The sequence below is a fragment of the Ascaphus truei genome, chromosome 2, assembly GCF_040206685.1.
Source record: "Ascaphus truei isolate aAscTru1 chromosome 2, aAscTru1.hap1, whole genome shotgun sequence".
NCBI classification, from domain to species: Eukaryota; Metazoa; Chordata; class Amphibia; order Anura; family Ascaphidae; genus Ascaphus; species Ascaphus truei.
This window is the reverse complement of record NC_134484.1, coordinates 352,218,296-352,240,101: the sequence shown is the minus strand read 5'-3', so window position 1 is coordinate 352,240,101 and position 21,806 is coordinate 352,218,296. Positions and strand designations below refer to the sequence as shown.

General features: G+C 42.9%; 1 protein-coding gene across 1 annotated transcript in view; it reads right to left on the bottom strand.

Annotated features, from left to right (window-relative positions):
* The window catches only part of CHN2 (chimerin 2), a 356,799-nt gene that overhangs the window by 211,139 nt on the left and 123,854 nt on the right, over positions 1–21,806 (bottom strand). The window contains 1 exon segment of the mRNA XM_075586857.1: positions 19,581–19,636. Within this exon segment, the coding sequence (XP_075442972.1) occupies positions 19,581–19,636 (56 nt within the window).

The following is a 21,806-nucleotide window of genomic DNA, read 5'->3' as shown; positions in this document are numbered from 1 at the left end:
ATCAGAATTGCTTGACCTGAGAAGAGAGAGAACTCTCGAAAGCTTGTCTTATAATATCAATTGTTAGCCCAAATAAAAAGTGTATGTGTGTCGAGCACGCGCATTTTAAGTGAAACTTCTTTGTGTTTTGTCACTGAAATTGTATTTGTGATGGTGATGTTTTTAATTAAAAATCAATACAGAATTTCAGTGCCAAAACGTAAAGAAGTTTGACTTAGAACGAGCGTGCGCGACACATACCCCCCGTTTTACCTATTTGTACTTCTATATGTTTTGTAACTGTGAATTCCTAAAATGTCAGTGTGTGTCTCTCTGTCTCTGTTCGCATCTGTGTGTCTGTGTCTCTGTGTGTGTGTCTGTGTCTGTGTGTGTGCGTTTCTGTGGGTTTAGTGCGCATGTCTGTGTGTCTCTGTGTGTGTCTGTCCTTGTGTGTTGCGCCTGTACTTGTGGTGTGTGCGCGCTGGTGGCTACTGTGCATCCCGCTGCACCTATTGCGCAGACGAGCCCCACGGCGCCGACAGCATAGGTGCACCCGAACGCGGTGCCTCCTGCACAGGCGCGCCATGATGTCGGGAACGGCTCCTAAGCACGCTCGCCGAGTGTGGGAGGCCTCCGCATGCGCGCCAGGTGCCAGAACGGCCGCCTCTGCCAGCAGTGACGTAACTTCCGGGACTGCACTTCCGTCTCCAACAAGATTTACTCCAAGGAAAATTTTTCATTTGGTAGGTGCCAGCATAGAAGTTTCACTTCAAAAAGGGATCTCCTACATTTTAGCTTTTTTTGTACATTGCAAGAGTAGAAATTGTGATGAACTCTGAACTTTTCCCTGCATCTTTGTCTCTTTTCTTCCCCTTTCTCACTCTCTCCCCATCATGTACTGTATCTCTCTCTCTCTCTCTCTCTCTTTCATGTATCTCTCTCCCCCTCATGTATCTCTCTCTCCCTCATGTCTCTCTTTCTCTCTCTCTGCCTCACCCCCCCTCTCTCTCTCTCATGTATCTCTCACACTCATGTATCCAGTGGCGGATTTACAATTTTGCCGCCCTTAGGCCCATACCTTTTTGCCGCCCCTAAATGTTTCGTCTAATCCTCTCCTCAATACACATAATACCGCACTCCCTTCAATACACAATACCATCCTCTCCTCATACTCATAATACAGCACTCCCCTTAATACACATAATACCCCCCTTCCTTCAATGCACATAATACCCCCCTCTCTTTATACACATAATACCGCCCTCTCAATACACAAAATGTTATCTCCCCCCCGCAGCACACACAATATAGCACCTCCTGCGGCACACAGAAAATGTAACCCGCTGCCACCCCCTGTGCAGCCCACACAAAATCCCCCCCCCCCGTGCAGCACACACATGCCCCCCATGCAGTACACACACATACCCACCGCCCTGTGCAGAACACACACCACATGTCCCCCCCCCCCGTGCAGCACACACACATCCTCCTCCTCACAAAAGTAGCTACACAGCATGTTCAAAGAGAATTGAAACATTGTTCCCGCCGCTGTGCAGTTGCTTGCAGTCCCGGCCCATTCAGACATCTCCTCCAATCCAAGCTCAGGGGAGGCGGCAGGGCTGAGGTCTGTGAGGGCTGTGACGTCAGGATGCAGGGAAAATCTGCCACCCCCAAATTCGGCCACCTTAGGCCTGGGCCTAATGGCAAATCTAACACTGCATGTATCTCTCTCTCCCCCTCATGTATATACTGTATGTATTTCTCAGTTCAGGGTGTTGCTGGAATTGGTTTTTACGTGACCGTTATGGTCATCTTGGTTCCTGGCAAACAACTTCCTGAAGTGGTAATTGGCTGCTTCTGTTCCAGGGCTTTAATCAGCAGTCAGTTACTCCCAGACCCTGGCTGAGCCTGGTATTCTTTCCCATGTTCCTGGACCATGTGAGTTCTTGTTCCTGGATATGTGTCCTGTTCCTGGGAATTCCCTGTTGCAGACCCCAGCCTGTGACCCCGACCTTGCTCCTCTGCCACCTACCTTGACCCTAGCCTGTTATCCTGACCTTGCACCTTTGCTGCCTTCCTTGACATATGCCTGCATCTGAACTACAGTACGATTTACTGTAACATGACTGTCCCCTGGCTCTGGTCGGTGATCATATACCCCTACCTCAGCTCTGCGGGTCCGCTTCCTATTGGAGACGAGCATCATTATACTTTTCTCCCACTCATGTATTTCTCTCTTGTACTTTATTTTCTCATTGTGTTTTCTCTTCCTTTCTGTCTTCTTCCTTTTAAATGTCCATTTTTTCATCCCCATGATTTTGCCCTTCCCTCTCACCTTTCTCAGACTATCTCCATCACATGCTGCAGCTCCAGCCGCAGCGGCTCTCCTTGAGGCCCTGCCCCCAGACGTACTAGCCACCCACCTACGGAGGCTTTGCAGAAGAAGGGATTTTCACTCTGTGAGATTCCAGCTGCATCCCAGACCCCCAAAGAGAATTAACGGCGAGCAGGGGACCAGGCCCCTAAACACACCAGGCCCAGGACAGCCACCCAGGCTGTCCCCCCCTGTCGGCGGCCCTTCGGTCCCTCTGACATACAAAGGGTTAAAGATGCAATTCCACGTAGCCAGACAGAAAACTTTATAAAGAATTTCAATAGTCCTTAAACACAACTAAGCATCTTAAACATTTTAATAATAACTTTATTTTATGGAGAGCTTTTCTTCCTAAGGGGCTCAAAGTGCTGACACAGTCCCTGCTTTTGACAATCAAACCTATGTTTAGTGCCTAAGGCACATGGATATAAAGTGAGTAGCCCAAAGTCACCTGGAACAGACACCAGGATTTGAGGAACGCTCCCCTTCCCAGAGTCAGTGCATTCACTTACTCAACCTCTTGCTCAGCCCTGATAGCAAAGGCTTGGCTGCAATCATTTGTTCTGGAAATTAATTACACGTTTAATTACTTAGGGGCCTCTGATTGGAGGCGTGTCTGTCATTATCACAGAGCTAATAAAGACCAGGGGAAATGCTATTGGAGATCAATCCTCCAAATTTGATCTCTTCAAAGGAAACAGACATGGCCACTGGCAGTTGCACCGAAATCAGCGTGTTTTTTTGTGCTGATGGCTAAATGATTGGTGTCTGAGATTTAACACTTTCAATACCGGTAGAATAGAAGCAGAACGGGCCTCTCCCCTGTCACTAGCCTTTTGGCCTCATTGCTCAGTGGGTTCTTTGACAGAAAATATAAAGGAGCATATATATTTTTTCAAAATACAATTAGAGCATGGAAGAAGCTCACATGCATTCCTAATTTTAAATAACAAGATTACTCACTAGCGCCCTCTAAACGTTAATCCTGTTTTTTCCACAGGGGCTGTGGCTAAATTTTTTCTAATTCTCAAATACACCCCCCCCCCCCAATACATATAAAAAAAATACACCCTCCATACATATAAAAAAAATACACAGATCCCCCAATACTTATTAAAAAATATACCTACCCCCTGCAATACATATCAAAATACACTCACCCTCCGCAATACATATAAAAAGTACACCCACCCCCTACTATACAATAAAAATACACCCCCCCCCCCATACATAAAAAAAATACACCCACACCCCAATACATAAATTTGGTTTGGTTTGGTTCCTCTGCTGACCAGGAAGTCTATAGTAAACTACTGGATCAAATGATATCTTCTAACCATTGCTTAATTGGATAGAGATGGATTTTTTTGTTTTAACAATTGAACAGCTTGACACAATTACAGATACTCTGCTAAAATCCTTTAAATTCCTGCCTAAGTGCACACCACATATCTCAGTCCTCCCAAACGAAGTTCTGAACAGTTATTAACCCATTTAGACATCAATCTTGGTTGTGTAAAGTCACATTGAGTGGTGATTGGCTGAGCTGAGCAAACATGGAGGGATCATTTACGTTGTATGCTACTGTACCCATTTTCCATACCCCATTTACCCAAATCATGATGTAACATTTTGCTTCCCTTTATATACTTAGTTTCTTATTCACTTTCTGTCTCCTTTACGGTTTATCGTTCATTATTGTATTACTATATCACATTCTATGTATTTTGTTCATGTACTTGATCTTCTTGTGTTATATAAACATGTATTTCTATATCCCCTTGCTTGCTTTTGTTATATATATTTTCAGTTTGGTAAAACTTTAATAAAAGCAATCCAGGGAAAAAAGAAAGGGAGGGAAATAAAAGGAACTTTGGATGTTGCAGCCACTTGAAGACAAAAGGAAGCAACCAGGAGAAATCAAACCTATTCCAAGTCTTAGCTCGCCATGTTTACATAATAACTCAGTGGTATAACTACTGACCGGGTACATCCCTGGGGCCATCGCTCGGGGGGAGAAGGGGAGGGGGGGGTCCGGACTCATGATGAACGCCCCAAGAGGTTACAGAGGCCATCCCATTCTTCCCCACAGCAATTAAACTGATTGCTTCAGCTCTCCATGACGACGCAGCATTGTGTGACATGGCGACGCGTTGCCAAGATATCAGTACATTGTTCGGGGCCCCTTAAGGTGAAGTTACACCACTGTAATAACTTTAACAAATATATAAAAAATAGGTGGCAGATTTAAGTAAAAATGCAACACCAATAACTTTATTTCATATAATGGTTTTCTCCCAATGGGACTCGAAGCGCTTCCCAATTACAGTACAGTGCGCAGTTCGCAGTACGCAGCACATAAGAATTTTACAGACACAGTCTGAGGCACAGGGAGATAAAGTGACTTGCCCAAGGTCACAAGGTATTGAACCAGGTTCCGCTGATTCAAACTGAGTGTCATGTACAGAGTCAGTGTCTCTACCCACTGAGCTACTCCTTCTCCCTACTGATTTAGTTTACTTTGGGCCTGGGAAGAATGGACTCTTTATGCTCTCTAATGTCCTCCTGAACTCTTCAGGAACACGAGCCTGAATGTGTGTCACGCACTGATGCCTCCTGTGGTCCTTTGCCCACTGGTATCCACATAAATCCTTTAGATAACTCACTGTGCACAAATTCTTTTGTACATCTTGTGGCTCTGACTCTAATTTTGGACATCTTCCCCCGAGGACTTCTTATCCTTTCCCATTTCAACATTTGTGTGACATTTGTGTGACATTTGTGTGACATTTGTGACTCTGGCTGAGGCCTCAACATCAGTCACATTTGTGACTCAGGTTTGGGTTTTTTTTAGGTGGGGTTTTGCACAACAAATGTTTTACTAGTCTAAATATCTAATCAATTACAGTAAATGGGGTAAATAGAACATTATGGTTTTTTGTCCAACAAAAGAAAGTTGGCAAATGAGGAGTTGAATGCAAAGCCCACAAATCTACTGCGATTCTGCACTGAAATTATATTATTACATGTCACATAGAAATTCATCAAGTATTATCTGAAATTCAACAAGTTTCAATCTTAAACAAATAGATCGTCCCTCAGGAGATTTCACGACCGTCACACCCCCAATCAAAATGGGCAATGATTGCACAAATGTAGTTAAGTTAGAAAAATCAGCATTTGGAAATGAAGGCGATGCTTTTGTTTCAGATTAGTTCTGGCTTTATTCCACCTTACAGCCCTTTTTAAACTGTATACAAGAAAAACTTTCCTTAAAATCAGGGTCTTTGGTGTGCACTAGGCCAGGTACCCCTATTAGGGCCCAGGTAGGCCCGACTCGTCTCAGTTTGTGCCTGCTATAGGGACAGGCCCCTTAGTCAGGGACACTGCCCCGCTTAGCATCCCCAGTGTTGGGGACACAGCAGAAGCTACCAAGCATTTGTGGCCTGTGGTCTGGGACCAGACCACTACTTTAAGGCACAGAGACTCTCTTCATGGTGGGACACCATGCGGAGGCGGACCCATTGCGGATGACGCCATCGCTGGATCAGCGGATCCTGTCTTCCTTTCTGTCGGCGCACCCTGGGGCTGGAGCACCCGGCAGGTACCACATCTCACCAAAGTGCACCAACTATACACGGGCTAGAGGGGCAGCGCTGTCTCACACACTTGGGTGGGTGGTTGGTTCTGTGGACACTGGGATGGTACGGTGCCCGGAGCACCTCAGTACATTGGGGTAACCCCGCAGGGGTGTGGACACGGTGTTGGGAAGGCACGGTGAGGGGTTGCGGCCCTGTGAGGCCTAGTGTTACAGTAGTAGTGTCATTGTTTATTATCGTTCATATATTTACAGTAAAGTGCTATTGTTTTATTACATCAGTGTGTATTGTTCATATATGTCCTGCACGAGGCTATCCCACAGTTAGGATCCCACGCAGGTGGAGGCGCTGTCACCCATCGAATCAGGTACACCCCAGGCTTCCAGCGGCAGAGGTTCAGGCCTCCTGTGAGCCACAGGTAAAGCACCACACACACCGTAGCCGATCTATCTCCCAGGGGGTGGGGGAAAGTGTGCTACATATAAGTTGAAAATACTAGTAGAAGAGATCCGAAGATTCCAGCGGTGCACAGCTCATAGGAATGGGAGACCAGCAAGGTGTTGATTAAAAATGAGTTTTTATTGAAAAAACATGGTATGGGGGACACAATCTGACGCGTTTCGGACTAGCGTAGTCCTTAATCATAGAGCTGACTCGCGTCTTCAATTCCCCCTGTCTTATACAGTAAACCCCTCCCCCTTGCGTCATCGCGCTATGTGTTTTGGCGCCAAAATCACCGCAAATGAACCCCATTGGTTACTGTGCCCGTTCGCGTGAGTTGGAGAATGACAGATATGATAATCAGCCGTGCGCGCACCCCTCAAGCAGCCCATGCCGCGATGTTGCTAAGCAACCGCCATATACAATAACATTGCTCTTCCCGGCATAACACTGTTTGAACTGGTAATTCTCATACTATAAACCCCTCCCCCTTGCGTCATCGCGCTATGTGTTTAAGCGCGAAAGTCGCCGGTAAGGAACCTCATTGGTTGCTAGTCTATGCCAATCAGATACCTGATCGCGTGGGTTAGAAAATGACGCGCACACCCCTCAGGCAGCACAAGCCGCGACGTTGCTGAGCAACCGCCCTAAACAATAACATTGGTCTTCCCGGCATAACAATGTTTAAGCTGGTAATACTCATATAGTAGCCACGCGAGGGGATCGGGCAGGGGGGGGGGGGAGGGGGGGATAATAAGACAAGGGGGAAGAAACAAAATACAATAAACATGATATAACATGTCCAGTAAGGTTAATAACATACATGACAAACAAAAACAATAAACATTAAATATTAGACATTAAAAATTATGTTGCGAATCTTATATCCGCAGTGGAGGTACTCATGTACTACAAAGGGCAATATCATGTAATGAATATATCATATATACATAATTTACATTAACTAAGCTTTTGTCATAAATGATATAATTTTTCATTTGCCCTTCCTGTACTCTAAGTAAGGACATATTTCTGTTCATTCTGATTGAGATTTATGTATTGTACATAATATAGTACATATTCCTGGGAGAAGCTAGGCAGGGAGCACTTGACATAACACACTATGTGCCTTAAAAAATACCTGAGTTCAGAGATGAATAACTCCCCCAAACTATTGGAGTATAGATAGAGTATTAGTTTATTTAATTAATTAAGGAAATGTTTCAATTCCCAGTCCTGGTTCATGCCCCTGGGTGCCATTGTCCCAAGGGCATAAATCCAGAACATTTCTCGGCGGTTCAATAGTGCCTCCCTATTTCCTCCTCTGGGGTGTATAGAGATCTTCTCAATAGCACTGTATGTAAGTGTTTTAATGGATCCATATCGACATGTATTAAAGTGACGCGCTACTGGGAAACGTTCATCTTTATTTTTGATGCTGCGTATATGTTCTGTAATTCTCACCTTCACTGATCTAATGGTCCTGCCTATATAACCACTGCCACATGCGCATTTCAATAGATAAATTACAAAATCGGTATTACCTGTCATAAAGGACTCGATCTTATAGATATGACCAGTATAGATATCCCTCAAGGATTTAACAGGTTTCGCATACCTACAAAGGTTACAGTTGCCACATTGAAAGAATCCCCTTGGTAGCTGTGTGGTGTTTTTACTTTTTGAGCTAAATAAACTGGGAGATACAGAATTACAGATGGTCTTTGCTTTCTTAAATACTTGTTTTTTGTTCAGTATATGGATCTAGTTCTGAATCCAATTTCAGAACCCCCCAGTGTTTTTGCAAAATATGCCTTATTTGCTCTGCCTGTTTAGAGACGGTCGTTATGAAGAGTGGGACCTGTGCAGCATCGCCCCGTTTAATGAATTTCTTAGATTTCCTCTTTTTGATCAGATCATTGCGATCAGCCTGTAAAGCATGTTGGAAGGCACTCTCCAGGTCCCTCTCCTCATAACCACGCTCTCTAAATCTTCCCTTCAGTTCATCAGCTGGTACCAAAAAGGACTCGTCAGTGGAACATAATCTCCTCAGTCTTAAAAACTGCCCTTTGGGTATGCCCTTTATGAGGGGTCTCGGGTGGGCACTGTTCGATCTGAGCAGAGAGTTTTTGGAGTTTGCTTTCCTATAAATGCTGGTCTGAATTTGTTGTCCAACATCTATATATTAATGTAGATCTAAATAATCAATCTGTGAGTCACTGTAAGCATGTGTAAATTTTAAATTATATGTGTTTGCCTCAAGATATTCAAAGAACTCGTGTAAGGTGTCAGTGTCCCCATTCCAAATAAGTAATAAATCGTCAATGAAACGACGGTAAAAAACAATATTATCTCTAAAGGGATTGTGATCACCAAAAATGTGAGTGGACTCCCAAAATCCCATGAACAGGTTTGCGTATGAAGGTGCAAATGACGTGCCCATGGCTGTGCCTTGTGACTGTAAATAAAACTGTGCGTCAAACATAAAATAATTGTGCTGTAACAAGAAAGTGACTGAGTCTAAGAAAAAACTGATTTGTGCCATATTTAAATTAGAGTGGTTCAAAAAGTGACTGATTGCTCTCGTGCCCAAAGTGTGATCAATTATTGTGTATAAAGAAGTTACATCGAGGGTAACCCAGGTGTAACCATTAAGCCATGTGATTCTTTGAATATCCTGAAGCAAATCTGCCGAATCTCTTAAGTAAGCGGGTAATTCTTTAACCAAAGTTTGTAAAAAATAATCGACGTACCTAGATAGACCATCTCCCAAAGATCCAATACTCGATATAATGGGTCTGCCTGGAGGGCAGACTAGAGTCTTGTGGATCTTTGGGAGATGGTGAAAAATAGGCACGACCGGAAAAGGATTGTATAAATAAGTTGACTCACGATTATTAATCACTCCCAACTCTCTGCCCAGATCGAACAGGTCATGGATTTCCCTTACTGCACCGACACACTTTATTCGAGCAAATACCCAGTATGTACCTGGCAGATACCTGGAATGCGCCGCTCCTCACCTCTGACAAGCCCCGTTGTGTTTGCCTTCCCAGCCTGGGTTCATGCCTGGCTGACGGGCGGCTGATCTGTTAAATGATAATGATTAGGATTTAATAGGCTGCAATGCTTCGCGTGTCTACCAGATGGCATAAATTCATGAATTGTAATGCAGTATATATATATATATACTGTGCAGTATTGCAGCCAGCGGGAATAAAATGCTTCAATCCCTGCATGGAAAATACCTCAATGCACTCGGGCAGAAAACAGACACAAACCTCAATACACCCGGGTATACCCGAATTCGTGGGACTAGCCGAGCTCGAATAAAGTGTGTCGCCAGTGTAAGTACATCTGAGTAGGGTCTTTATCCAATTAACAGTATGCCTGTGTATTAGACAATTGTCTTAGTGTTTCTGCATGATAGGCCGATGTATGCATAATGACCACTGCTCCCCCTTTGTCTGCATTTTTTATGATGATATCAGATCTCTTTTTTAGTTTAGTTTAGTGTTCAAATTCATCCTGTCTATTCTAGATAGATTATCAAAAGAGGGAGCAGTGAACATCTCACTCACATTTTTGGTGATCACAATCCCTTTAGAGATAATATTGTTTTTTACCGTCGTTTCATTGACGATTTATTACTTATTTGGAATGGGGACACTGACACCTTACACGAGTTCTTTGAATATCTTGAGGCAAACACATATAATTTAAAATTTACACATGCTTACAGTGACTCACAGATTGATTATTTAGATCTACATTTATATATAGATGTTGGACAACAAATTCAGACCAGCATCTATAGGAAAGCAAACTCCAAAAACTCTCTGCTCAGATCGAACAGTGCCCACCCGAGACCCCTCATAAAGGGCATACCCAAAGGGAAGTTTTTAAGACTGAGGAGATTATGTTCCACTGACGAGTCCTTTTTGGTACCAGCTGATGAACTGAAGGGAAGATTTAGAGAGCGTGGTTATGAGGAGAGGGACCTGGAGAGTGCCTTCCAACATGCTTTACAGGCTGATCGCAATGATCTGATCAAAAAGAGGAAATCTAAGAAATTCATTAAACGGGGCGATGCTGCACAGGTCCCACTCTTCATAACGACCGTCTCTAAACAGGCAGAGCAAATAAGGCATATTTTGCAAAAACACTGGGGGGTTCTGAAATTGGATTCAGAACTAGATCCATATACTGAACAAAAAACAAGTATTTAAGAAAGCAAAGACCATCGGTAATTCTGTATCTCCCAGTTTATTTAGCTCAAAAAGTAAAAACACCACACAGCTACCAAGGGGATTCTTTCAATGTGGCAACTGTATCCTTTGTAGGTATGCGAAACCTGTTAAATCCTTGAGGGATATCTATACTGGTCATATCTATAAGATCGAGTCCTTTATGACAGGTAATACCGATTTTGTAATTTATCTATTGAAATGCGCATGTGGCAGTGGTTATATAGGCAGGACCATTAGATCAGTGAAGGTGAGAATTACAGAACATATACGCAGCATCAAAAATAAAGATGAACGTTTCCCAGTAGCGCGTCACTTTAATACATGTCGATATGGATCCATTAAAACACTTACATACAGTGCTATTGAGAAGATCTCTATACACCCCAGAGGAGGAAATAGGGAGGCACTATTGAACCGCCGAGAAATGTTCTGGATTTATGCCCTTGGGACAATGGCACCCAGGGGCATGAACCAGGACTGGGAATTGAAACATTTCCTTAATTAATTAAATAAACTAATACTCTATCTATACTCCAATAGTTTGGGGGAGTTATTCATCTCTGAACTCAGGTATTTTTTAAGGCACATAGTGTGTTATGTCAAGTGCTCTCTGCCTAGCTTCTCCCAGGAATATGTACTATATTATGTACAATACATAAATCTCAATCAGAATGAACAGAAATATGTCCTTACTTAGAGTACAGGAAGGGCAAATGAAAAATTATATCATTTATGACAAAAGCTTAGTTAATGTAAATTATGTATATATGATATATTCATTACATGATATTGCCCTTTGTAGTACATGAGTACCTCCACTGCGGATATAAGATTCGCAACATAATTTTTAATGTCTAATATTTAATGTTTATTATTTTTGTTTGTCATGTATGTTATTAACCTTACTGGACATGTTATATCATGTTTATTGTATTTTGTTTCTTCCCCCTTGTCTTATTATCCCCCGCCCCTCCCCCCCCCCTTCCTGATCCCCTCGCGTGGCTACTATATGAGTATTACCAGCTTAAACATTGTTATGCCGGGAAGACCAATGTTATTGTTTAGGGCGGTTGCTCAGCAACGTTGCGGCTTGTGCTGCCTGAGGGGTGTGCGCGTCATTTTCTAACCCACGCGATCAGGTATCTGATTGGCATAGACTAGCAACCAATGAGGTTCCTTACCGGCGATTTTCGCGCTTAAACACATAGCGCGATGACGCAAGGGGGAGGGGCTTATAGTATGAGAATTACCAGTTCAAACAGTGTTATGCCGGGAAGAGCAATGTTATTGTATATGGCGGTTGCTTAGCAACATCGCGGCATGGGCTGCTTGAGGGGTGCGCTCACGGCTGATTATCATATCTGTCATTCTCCAACTCACGCGATCGGGCACAGTAACCAATGGGGTTTATTTGCGGTGATTTTGGCGCCAAAACACATAGCGCGATGACGCAAGGGGGAGGGGTTTACTGTATAAGACAGGGGGAATTGAAGACGCGAGTCAGCTCTATGATTAAGGACTACGCTAGTCCGAAACGCGTCAGATTGTGTCCCCCATACCATGTTTTTTCAATAAAAACTCATTTTTAATCAACACCTTGCTGGTCTCCCATTCCTATGAGCTGTGCACCGCTGGAATCTTCGGATCTCTTCTACTACTATATTGCACACTGAGCGTGGATGCACGCACCCAGGGAAGCAGCCCTATGTGAGTATTGCATGTCTCTTTTCTTTGAGACTTGATGACCGGCAACAGTGCAAGCAACACAAGGGTCATGTATGGCGCAATCCTACAAACTAACGGTATGTTAACCCTTATTTATCTTTACATATGACAACGTTATTGTGGATGCATTCATCAAGCACTGGGTCCAATACCTTGCTGTGTTCAGAGGCTGACTTCCCAAAAGTTTATGGACTTTATTACATATTCTAGCTCTGACTTAGATTGAGCACTGTATTTGGGACTTACGCCCCATAACTACACATCATAAGTTGAAAATACAGTTCCTTAGGATATAAGAGGGGAATTCATCAAAGTTTACTGAACGGTCGGAAGCTGCTTCCAACTGGTTTTCAATGTCTGTATGCTAGTGTCCGATTCATTAACCCTTAGACTCAATTACCAGCTACATTTGTGACTAGGATCTGATCTTAGCATACTGTTCTGTGATGTAAAGAGTTGATAACTTACTTGGAGAATCAGGACTGATATCTACACAACAGGGTAAAATGTGTGATTTACCCAAGGTTGTAGCGCAGAGGAAGGATAATAGATTGGTAACAATGTCAGTTGACAATGTAATCCGCCTGATTATGAAAATATTAGTCTGAGGTCCACGAAAGGACAATTCGAGAAGGTTTAAGTATTTCCTTTTACTTCATATTATTGTGAAATGCTCTTAAAAAAACATATATAAGATAAGGAGATATAATATAATAAGATATAAGATACTACTCTAAAAGTATAAAAATCATGACAATAAAGCTCTCTGAAAAGAATCCATTTAAAAAAAAAAATATTATTGTAGGATGATGATAATTGTTGTAGATAACATTTCAACTAATTAGGGCTAAAAGGTTAAGAGGCTGTTAGTCACAAACACTTAGCATTTCTGTAATCTGCTTCTCTTATTAGCTTTAAGGAAATGATATGATCCGGTGTTCCATCAGACATCATATATATCTCTTAGAGAGATTGTAGTATTATACAGAGGACTTTTTACTATTAAACCTGTCTGCATTGTTCTTTATTTATTTTTGTATCCCGAGTGGGGCTTCAGTCATCCAATTAATACTATAAGTTCTCCAAGCATTCCAATCCATGAAATGGACAAGAACATCTATGCACACGCAAACTAACTAAAGAGATCATATAAAATGAAAATTCAAAAATAGTTGGGTGTTCAATGCTTTAAGCCTACCTTGTATGGGCTATCAAGATCTAGCAGCAAAAAAAGGGTTACATACAGTATATCATTTTTTTCCTTGTATAGTGCTAACTGTGTGTGCAGCACTTTAAATAGAAATTTTGCAGGCACAAGTCCCTGCCCCATTGTGCTTACAATCTATTTTTTGATGCCTGAGCACAGGGTGATAAAGTGATTTTCCCAAGGTCACAGGGAACGGACACAGGCATTTGAACCAGGCTCACCTGAGCCACTCCTGAGGATCTAGCCCTAGCTCTGCTATCTGCCTGAAGAAGTCAGTTAAATGTTTATCGATACTGTGACAGGGTCTTAACCTTTGTCTAAAAGGGCTTCAATAGATAGCCTGTATTGGTCCGATGAGTCCAACAGGGAGCTGTCCACGGACACCAACCCAGGCCTGGACTGAGGGAAACAGACCCTGATGACAGGTACCTCTTTGGACTTTGGGTCCGAGGCTGGTAAGAGGTCTATCCTCCCAGCCCTGCAGATATGGACTGGGAGAGTGAGTTAGCTCCTACAAAGAGATATGCTGGTTTATTTGTGTGTTGCCTTAAAGCTGTATTGTTTGAAGCTACGGGACGAATAAAAGCCAAGGTTTATTTCCCCCAAATATGTGGCCCTGGTTATACCTCTGCACTTGTCTCCTACAGATACGTTAAATGGGGGTAAAGTCAAGATAAGTTGTAACGCATATCGAGAAAGGTGATTAGCGTTACGATGTCCTCGCATTAACCTGAAAAATATCAGATTGCAAACTTTTTTTTTGGTAACAAATTTTATTTCCAATTCGTTCAGACACAAAACAATTTCAATACATTGCATATAATAGATTTACCTCTGCATCATACTGTCTTGAGCGGTCAGACTCAGAACACAAGAACTGTGGGATTGGTAAGGTAAGGTAAAGGTAACTTCCACTCCAGACCCTGCTCATCCAATGTTTGTCAACTCGCTCCCATGGTCCTTCGCTTCCTTGAGTCCGTGCGGTCCCAAGTCAGCCAGCCTAATGTTAATGTAAACACTACAAAATCAAAGTATCACCCTCCATCTGCCACCAAACGAGAATGCACCTAACGCTATCACAGCATAATTGAGGTCGTGCTCACCCTGATATATCCGATTGAGCCAGCCATGGCAGCCAGACCTTTTAGAATTTAGTGCCGGTATCATTCACTAGGCTTATAAGTTTCTGCATCTGACAAATAAACCAAATTCTGTTCCTAATTTTTGCAATTGCTGGAGAATCTTTTTGTTTCCATAATGCTGTGATCTCGCACCTCGTCGCCGTTGCAAAATGTGCAATAAGTTTGTTCTCTTCTCTTGACAACTTATGTGCTGGTCTGTTTAACAGGAACAGCCAGGGATCGAACGGGAACTTGAGGTCCAAAATCCTCTGTAGCCAATTGGGAATTTTCTGCCACAGGGGCCTAACCCGAGTGCAAGACCACAGCATATGTAACAAGTCCGCTTGCTCTCCACATTGTTTAGGACACAATGGGGAGTACCCTGACACAAATTTTGTTAGTTTTAGTGGGGTGAGATACCATCTCATCAAAACTTTATATGCATTCTCCTTCACTGTCCTGCAGATTGAACTCTTTGCCACTGCCGTAAATATCCCATCCCATTCTTCTGCTTCTAACGTTTCCCGTAAGTCCTGTTCCCATTGGGAGACAAACTGTAATGGGCGTGCATATTCAGGGCCAGAACAGATCACTTCCTTATACAATTGAGATGTGAGTCCACATGTGTCTGTTTAGATTGCAAACTTTTAACGGACATCTGGCTTACTCATAAGCAAATGATATGCTAATTAGCCTTTAACCTAATATCGCATATCCACAAACCTCCGTTCATGTTAGTACATGGAAATAACGCTACGATAATTAAGTCACACCAAAACCTGCCGTTACTCACGTCCAGACCATTATTACCATAGCGTTATTTCTGGGAATAGCGGACAAGGAAAAAGGGCATTTCTTGAGTGGTACCCACATGATTGTACAGACTGTAGGACGTAACCCTTTCATTACATGTGTCATCCACATATATATATTATGGAAAATATTCATGTCTGAAACACATCAACGGATGCATCTGATAATGTCTAATTTTCATGTAACAAACTATACAATAGCTTTCACTGATTAAAGGGAATGTAGGACATGTTTGTGTGGCCTATTATGGTATATAATATTGAGTATATTAAGTATGGGTGTACAATAATGTGTCTACTGTACATATTATAACAAGAATTACCAGAGACAAGTTGGGAACAAAACTTTTATTCACACATAGTTAATTCACTGTGTGTGAAAACGAAAAGGAATAAAAAAAAAAATAACTAACAACAAGAAGTAACTATAAACTATATACCAATTCAACATCTCTTTTGTTTGGTGGCCAAACTCCGAGGTCACTAGCAGGCTCGGCGTGATGGCAAGATGGCGGTGCCATTGGTGCTTGAGCCCCAAGCCCTGTTGTTACAGAGGCGCTGCACTCTCTGCCACGACAATGAAACTGATTGCAGGGAGCGAGCGTACGGCCTCTGTAACCATCTTACCTTCTCCGGCGGAATCTCCTGGCATCTCCCCCTGCATGGTCGAGTCATCATGTCTCCTCGACAGCAAATGGTGTCACGTTGCCATGACAACTGGATTGCATGTGATGTTGCGACGCCATGCAGCATCACGTTGCAGTGACATCCCATTGTCATGGCAGAGCAACGGCATTTGATGTCACAGAGACCATGCAGCGGGAGATGCTGAGAGGAGATGCTGCCAGATGATGCTGTCGGAGAAGGTAAGAGCCGAGGTCCCTCACATCTCCATGCACCAAGCCCCACAAACATCCCAGCAGGGCCTGCTCACTGGGCCACCTGGTGCGAGACCTGCCACCCATCAATCTAGGGACGGGGACTGTAGCTCGAGTGGACGACTAAACAGAGGATGAATAAGGAGGAGGTGGTGTTGGCAGCACTACTGAGACCCCTGATGTGGGAAGTGTCACGCTCGATGCCATGGGTGTTGTGAGCATCGTGGGTGCTCACAGGCTCTCCAGGCCCTGCTGGATATATCATGTCAGGCCATTGAGGGCTGAGGTCATCTGCCCCACGCCATTTAACATCGCACTGCTGTGCTGGCACATCAAGTAATTGGCGATGCAGTGCTATGAGCTGTGCAGTTATGCTCCTGAATCCTGCGCTCTGCATACGAAGCAGCTCATGCTGATGCATGATGATAGTGCCTTCATCCAGGGGAGCTGCAGTATGCCACTTGGGTGCTGCAGGAGGAGCAGCAGCAGCAGCATCCCGGGAAGGAGCAGCAGCATCCGGAGAAGGAGCAGATGGAGGAGCAGGCGAGGAAGGAGCAGATGGAGGAGCAGGCGAGGAAGGAGCAGATGGAGGAGCAGGCGAGGAAGGTGCAGACGGAGGAGGAGCAGCACGGGCAGTAGGTGGTGTGGCTGGGGCAGATGGAGGAGGCATGTCATAATCCTCTGGAGGAACCTCGGTGAGGATGAGTGATACCGTCTCCTCACACTGGCCTTCCTCCAGGGGCTCTTTAGCCTGGGGAAGCATGGTCTGCTTGATGGTCCTGAAAGTAAATGACATAATATAGTCAAATACACTCATACCAAACGTGGGTATATATAAGTACATTTGGATAGATTTGTTTCCATAAACAGCCATTTGTTAATATGTCTCTTTATTTCGAGAACATTTTAGAAGAACAAAATATAGATGCCTTGATCCACAAACTGTTGCTAAACTTTAAATGCACATGAATGCTATAGTTTAACATCCTTTTGTGGACTTATAACATTTACAGTTACCTCTCATTTTCAAGTATGTCCTGAGCATTAAGTTACATCAAGTGTAATGCGACAGGCATAAGCTCATAGGGGTCCATGTTAAAAATGATTTGAAGCAAAGGGTGACACTGTGTGATCATTTTTATGTCATTTCCCAGAATCCCTGGCTGCAGTGGAAGCACAGTATGCTAGGACAAATAGTGAAAGGCAGGGTTGCAGAGCTGTCTCAGACATGTCAATGTGCTCACAAGTGATATTTACATTTTCTGTATGCTGTACGGTGCTGAGTTTTTGTCACTTTTTTTACCCATGTTATGTACTTTAAAAGTGACTAACATGTCAACTAACAAGTGACAAACATCTGAAGTCTGGAATGCACCGAGACAGGAAAATAATTTGAGGGACACCGGTCAATAGCTAAAGCAATTGGGTGATGGTTAGCAGAAGGAGCAACACGATTTATCAGTGCACCTTAAGATTTGAAGCAGGTTGCTTATGGTGATTTTTAGGAGATAAGTGCTGGGTACAGTGGGTGTTCACATACCTTTCATAAGATGATTAATCAGGTTTAACATGAACTCTTTCAGATACTCAGACTTTAAAGTGTTGATTAAACTAGTGTTCTAGTGATTAGTGAGCAGCTATATAATTCTCACATAGACAAAGGAGAAATGCACAGTACACAGATTGATACCTTACTGCATTGTGGAAGGCAAAGCCTATATTGTTTTCTACTCTTATGGGGGCACTCATGTAAGCATGTCACATATACAGTACGTTATTTAGCAAAGTACTCCTCCCCGTATGTGTGAGTGCATTTCAAAAAAGACTAATCTTTGTTCTGATGTTCAAGGTTGTGTATAAAGTGGCATATATTCACATGAGATTGATGTATAGTGTAATATATATGTACTGTATTTTCCCTTACCAGGTCTCTCCAGATCCTAGTATCCACATGGCCTGGATGATCTCACTCAGGTGCTGTCCCATCAGGATGAGATGCAGGGGGCTGCTGGTCCCCCTCCTGTTCTCCTGGTGATGCAAGCATGGTCAGACAGCTTGATCTTCAGTTTACGCATCAGCTTGCGTTTACTGTCTGCCCGGCACTTCAGCATGTCAATGCAGTGTACTGTGTTCCCCAGAGCATTTATGAGGGCGAGGAGCCTGCTTCAAGTCCTCTGTCTATCCGTGGTGCTGGTGTAGGAGCACAAAGCCCCTAATAATTGGAAGTGGTTGTCCACTGCTCGATGAATTAGAATCTCGAGTTCCTCCTCTGTGAATTTAAGGCTGCGTCCATAGATGGACCAGCCGTGCTGAGGCGTGTGGACGCCGCTGAGCCCCTGCATCCTCAATGAGGATGCCTTAAGAGGGGGCTGATGCGAGCAGCATCTAAAGCAGGAGCACTGGTTCCAGGAGCAGAGGTGGGTGACTGCTAAACCAGTCAACAGCTCAACTGTCTAGCTGATATGGCTGTGTAATTCAGTATGTAATGCGTTAATTGAAATACACGTTATTTCCCCCCCCCCCAATTGCATGTGCAGTGTATTATTTAACATGTCCCAGCGCAACGATAATCCCTGTTCCTGCAGGTAAAGTAACGAGGGTCGCTTTGCAAACGGACGTCGCTTTTGCATCTCATTAGCTTTGAGGATATCCGTTAAATGGAGCGAAACTAACTGACCGTACCTAATTAGGTAACGTCATGTCAGTAGGCAAAATGTGACGGAGGTTTAAGTAACTACTCCCTGGACTCATAAAATGATCAAGAAATAATAATATTTAATTATAAAACATATCAATCAAAAAGTAGCCATGGGGTCCCTAAGGCCCCTCCTCAGGGTGAAGGGAAGGAAGGTCCCCAGGGACAGAAACCTTGGCACCCCATGGCTACTTTTTGATTGATATATTTTATCATTAAATATGATTATTTCTTGTTCTTTTTGATGAGTATACTGTAGGTGTGCTATCTGCTTTAACCCCTCTTTTTTTGCTTATTAATGAAATGAGCCATTACAGCATTACAACATAATACATGTGTTTCTCTGACAAAGATATCAATTATTATTATTTTTTTTACCATTATTTGTTTACAGTATGTTTGCATGAAAACGTCAGATTTACTCAACGTCTCATTTTTTTACTTACAGTGTCTGCACCACTTCTCAACTTTAACAACACGCTGTGAATGAGAAACTAACCTCCCGAGAAGATATCATTCTCCTGGGCCGTGGTGCTTCCTGTTGCAACTGATACACTGTTAAACACACAAAAAATAGCATCAGTAATACTGCACATACAAATGGCAACATGCACAAAAGGTTGTGTTTATTTGGTCAAAACATTTTTTTTTAATTCAAAGTTTCTATTTTAACACATTCATGCAAAGACAAAATCCCAGAACCCATTACAATGTTTAATTCACTTCACGGATGTAAAACATGGCTTAACTAATTAATTTGGTTCTGGAAGCAAGATTTTACTTGTAAACATTGGGGGTTGTTTAACTGCAAAAAACAAACAAAACCGAAACATCAACAGAATGTTATGCTAATTTATTCCAAAGATACAATATATTTGGTTTTAATTTGATTCATTTTTATACTAGTGCCCTGGGAAGATGAAAAAGATACAACGGTATCTCCCCGATTTCCCAGGGCATAGATGCTCTCATTTTATTTATCACATTCTGTGTCTTTTCCGGCATTTCTTCCCATTCTCTGTGCAACAACATATACACCAGGACATACACAACAGGACATACACACCAGGACATACACACCAAGACATACACACCAGGACATACACACAAAGACATACACACCAGGACATACACACCAAGACATACACACCAGGACATACACACCAGGACATACACACCAGGACATACACACCAGGATTGTGCAGTTATACGTAAAGACGATTTGGGGTTCTTGGGACATTACTCTTGACTGCTGCATCCTCTCAAACAAAATACTGGCCTGGTGAGTTAACTAAATATGGAACTTTAAGGGAGAAGGGGGGCGGAGGGGGGAAATAATGTTCTAAGTTTATAAGATTACTTTTATTTCATGTGGTTTTTCAAAAATATTATCAAAAGGATTGTACCTGAAACATTAATTAACACACACAGAATTCCTTGTACATTAAGCCATCATGTCCCCTCCACATGCAGTGTGAAGACGGGAACAGTGCAGTTATGAGAGGTCATGCACGCGCATGTACAATGAAATCCAAATATAATTTGCATGTTAGTTCAGTGAAAGACCCAGTTCCCCTCTCATCTCGAAAGAGAATTGTACAGTTTGAAGTTGTGAGTTTAGAGTTGTGCGTGTTCACTTGGCCATTGCACTTGCAGTGTTTCCACTATTTAGCTTTCAGTGGCTCAAGCTCTAATATCATGGCAAATGAAACATTTAAAGCAGCATTCCTTCTTTCCTTCTTTTAAATCTGTGAGCAGTGTAGAATGAAAGCAGAGGGTTTCCGGAGGTGAACTGCGTTAATTTCAGCTGCGGGGACCCATAGCTTCCCGAGATACTTACAGTACATCTATTGGGGGTGTCGGTATCCCATGCAGGTTTAAATGTTGCGGTCATGCGGGCTAATAGGAAGCCACAAGGGATTGACATCACAACTTCCTATTGGCCCGTGTGACCTGGGACAATTAAACGCCGCCATTTTGATAGCCCCGCCAGGGCACCATCCTGCACAGATATACCAGCACCCCCAATGGAGGTAAGTATCTCGGGAAGCCAGGGGTCCCCTGAGCTGAAATTAACGTGGTTCGAATGCGGAGACCCCCTGCTTCAATCCTATTATTTTTTTTCAAATAACTAGCTTTAAAAGGAACAATGCACAAAGAAGAAACATTCATAACACTTAAGTTACCTCGATGTTTCCGCTTTTATTATAGATGCCTGGATGGGTAGTGCATGATTTATTTATTCATAACTTTCGGAAGTAAAGGGAGGAACCACATATTGTGAGAGGTGGAACAGCTACAATCTGGAGATCAGTAGGATCAGTTTATGCAGTCAAATCCACACCAAATATTGTCCCCTGATTACTTTGTCAGGGATTTATATATATTTAAATGTGGTTTTTTTTTGTTTGTTTTTTTTAAGTAAAAAGTTGCTGAATCGAAAACATACTTCTGCGGTAAATTGTTGTCAGCAGTCATCTCTATTATTAAATTACTGTCAAGTTGGTTTACTTTGAATATATTTAGTGATGGGCTGTACGGCCAAGATTATTCATGCATGAGTTTCAATGCTGAAGAGACATATTTCTTCACCACAAATTACATTACTTAAAACGTAGTGTATGGATAGCTGTATTTTGTTGTGCCTAGATGTCTCCAAATTATGTCCCACAGGCAATGTAAAGTACTAGAAAAGCCTGCTTCATTGCATAGCTACTGCAAACAT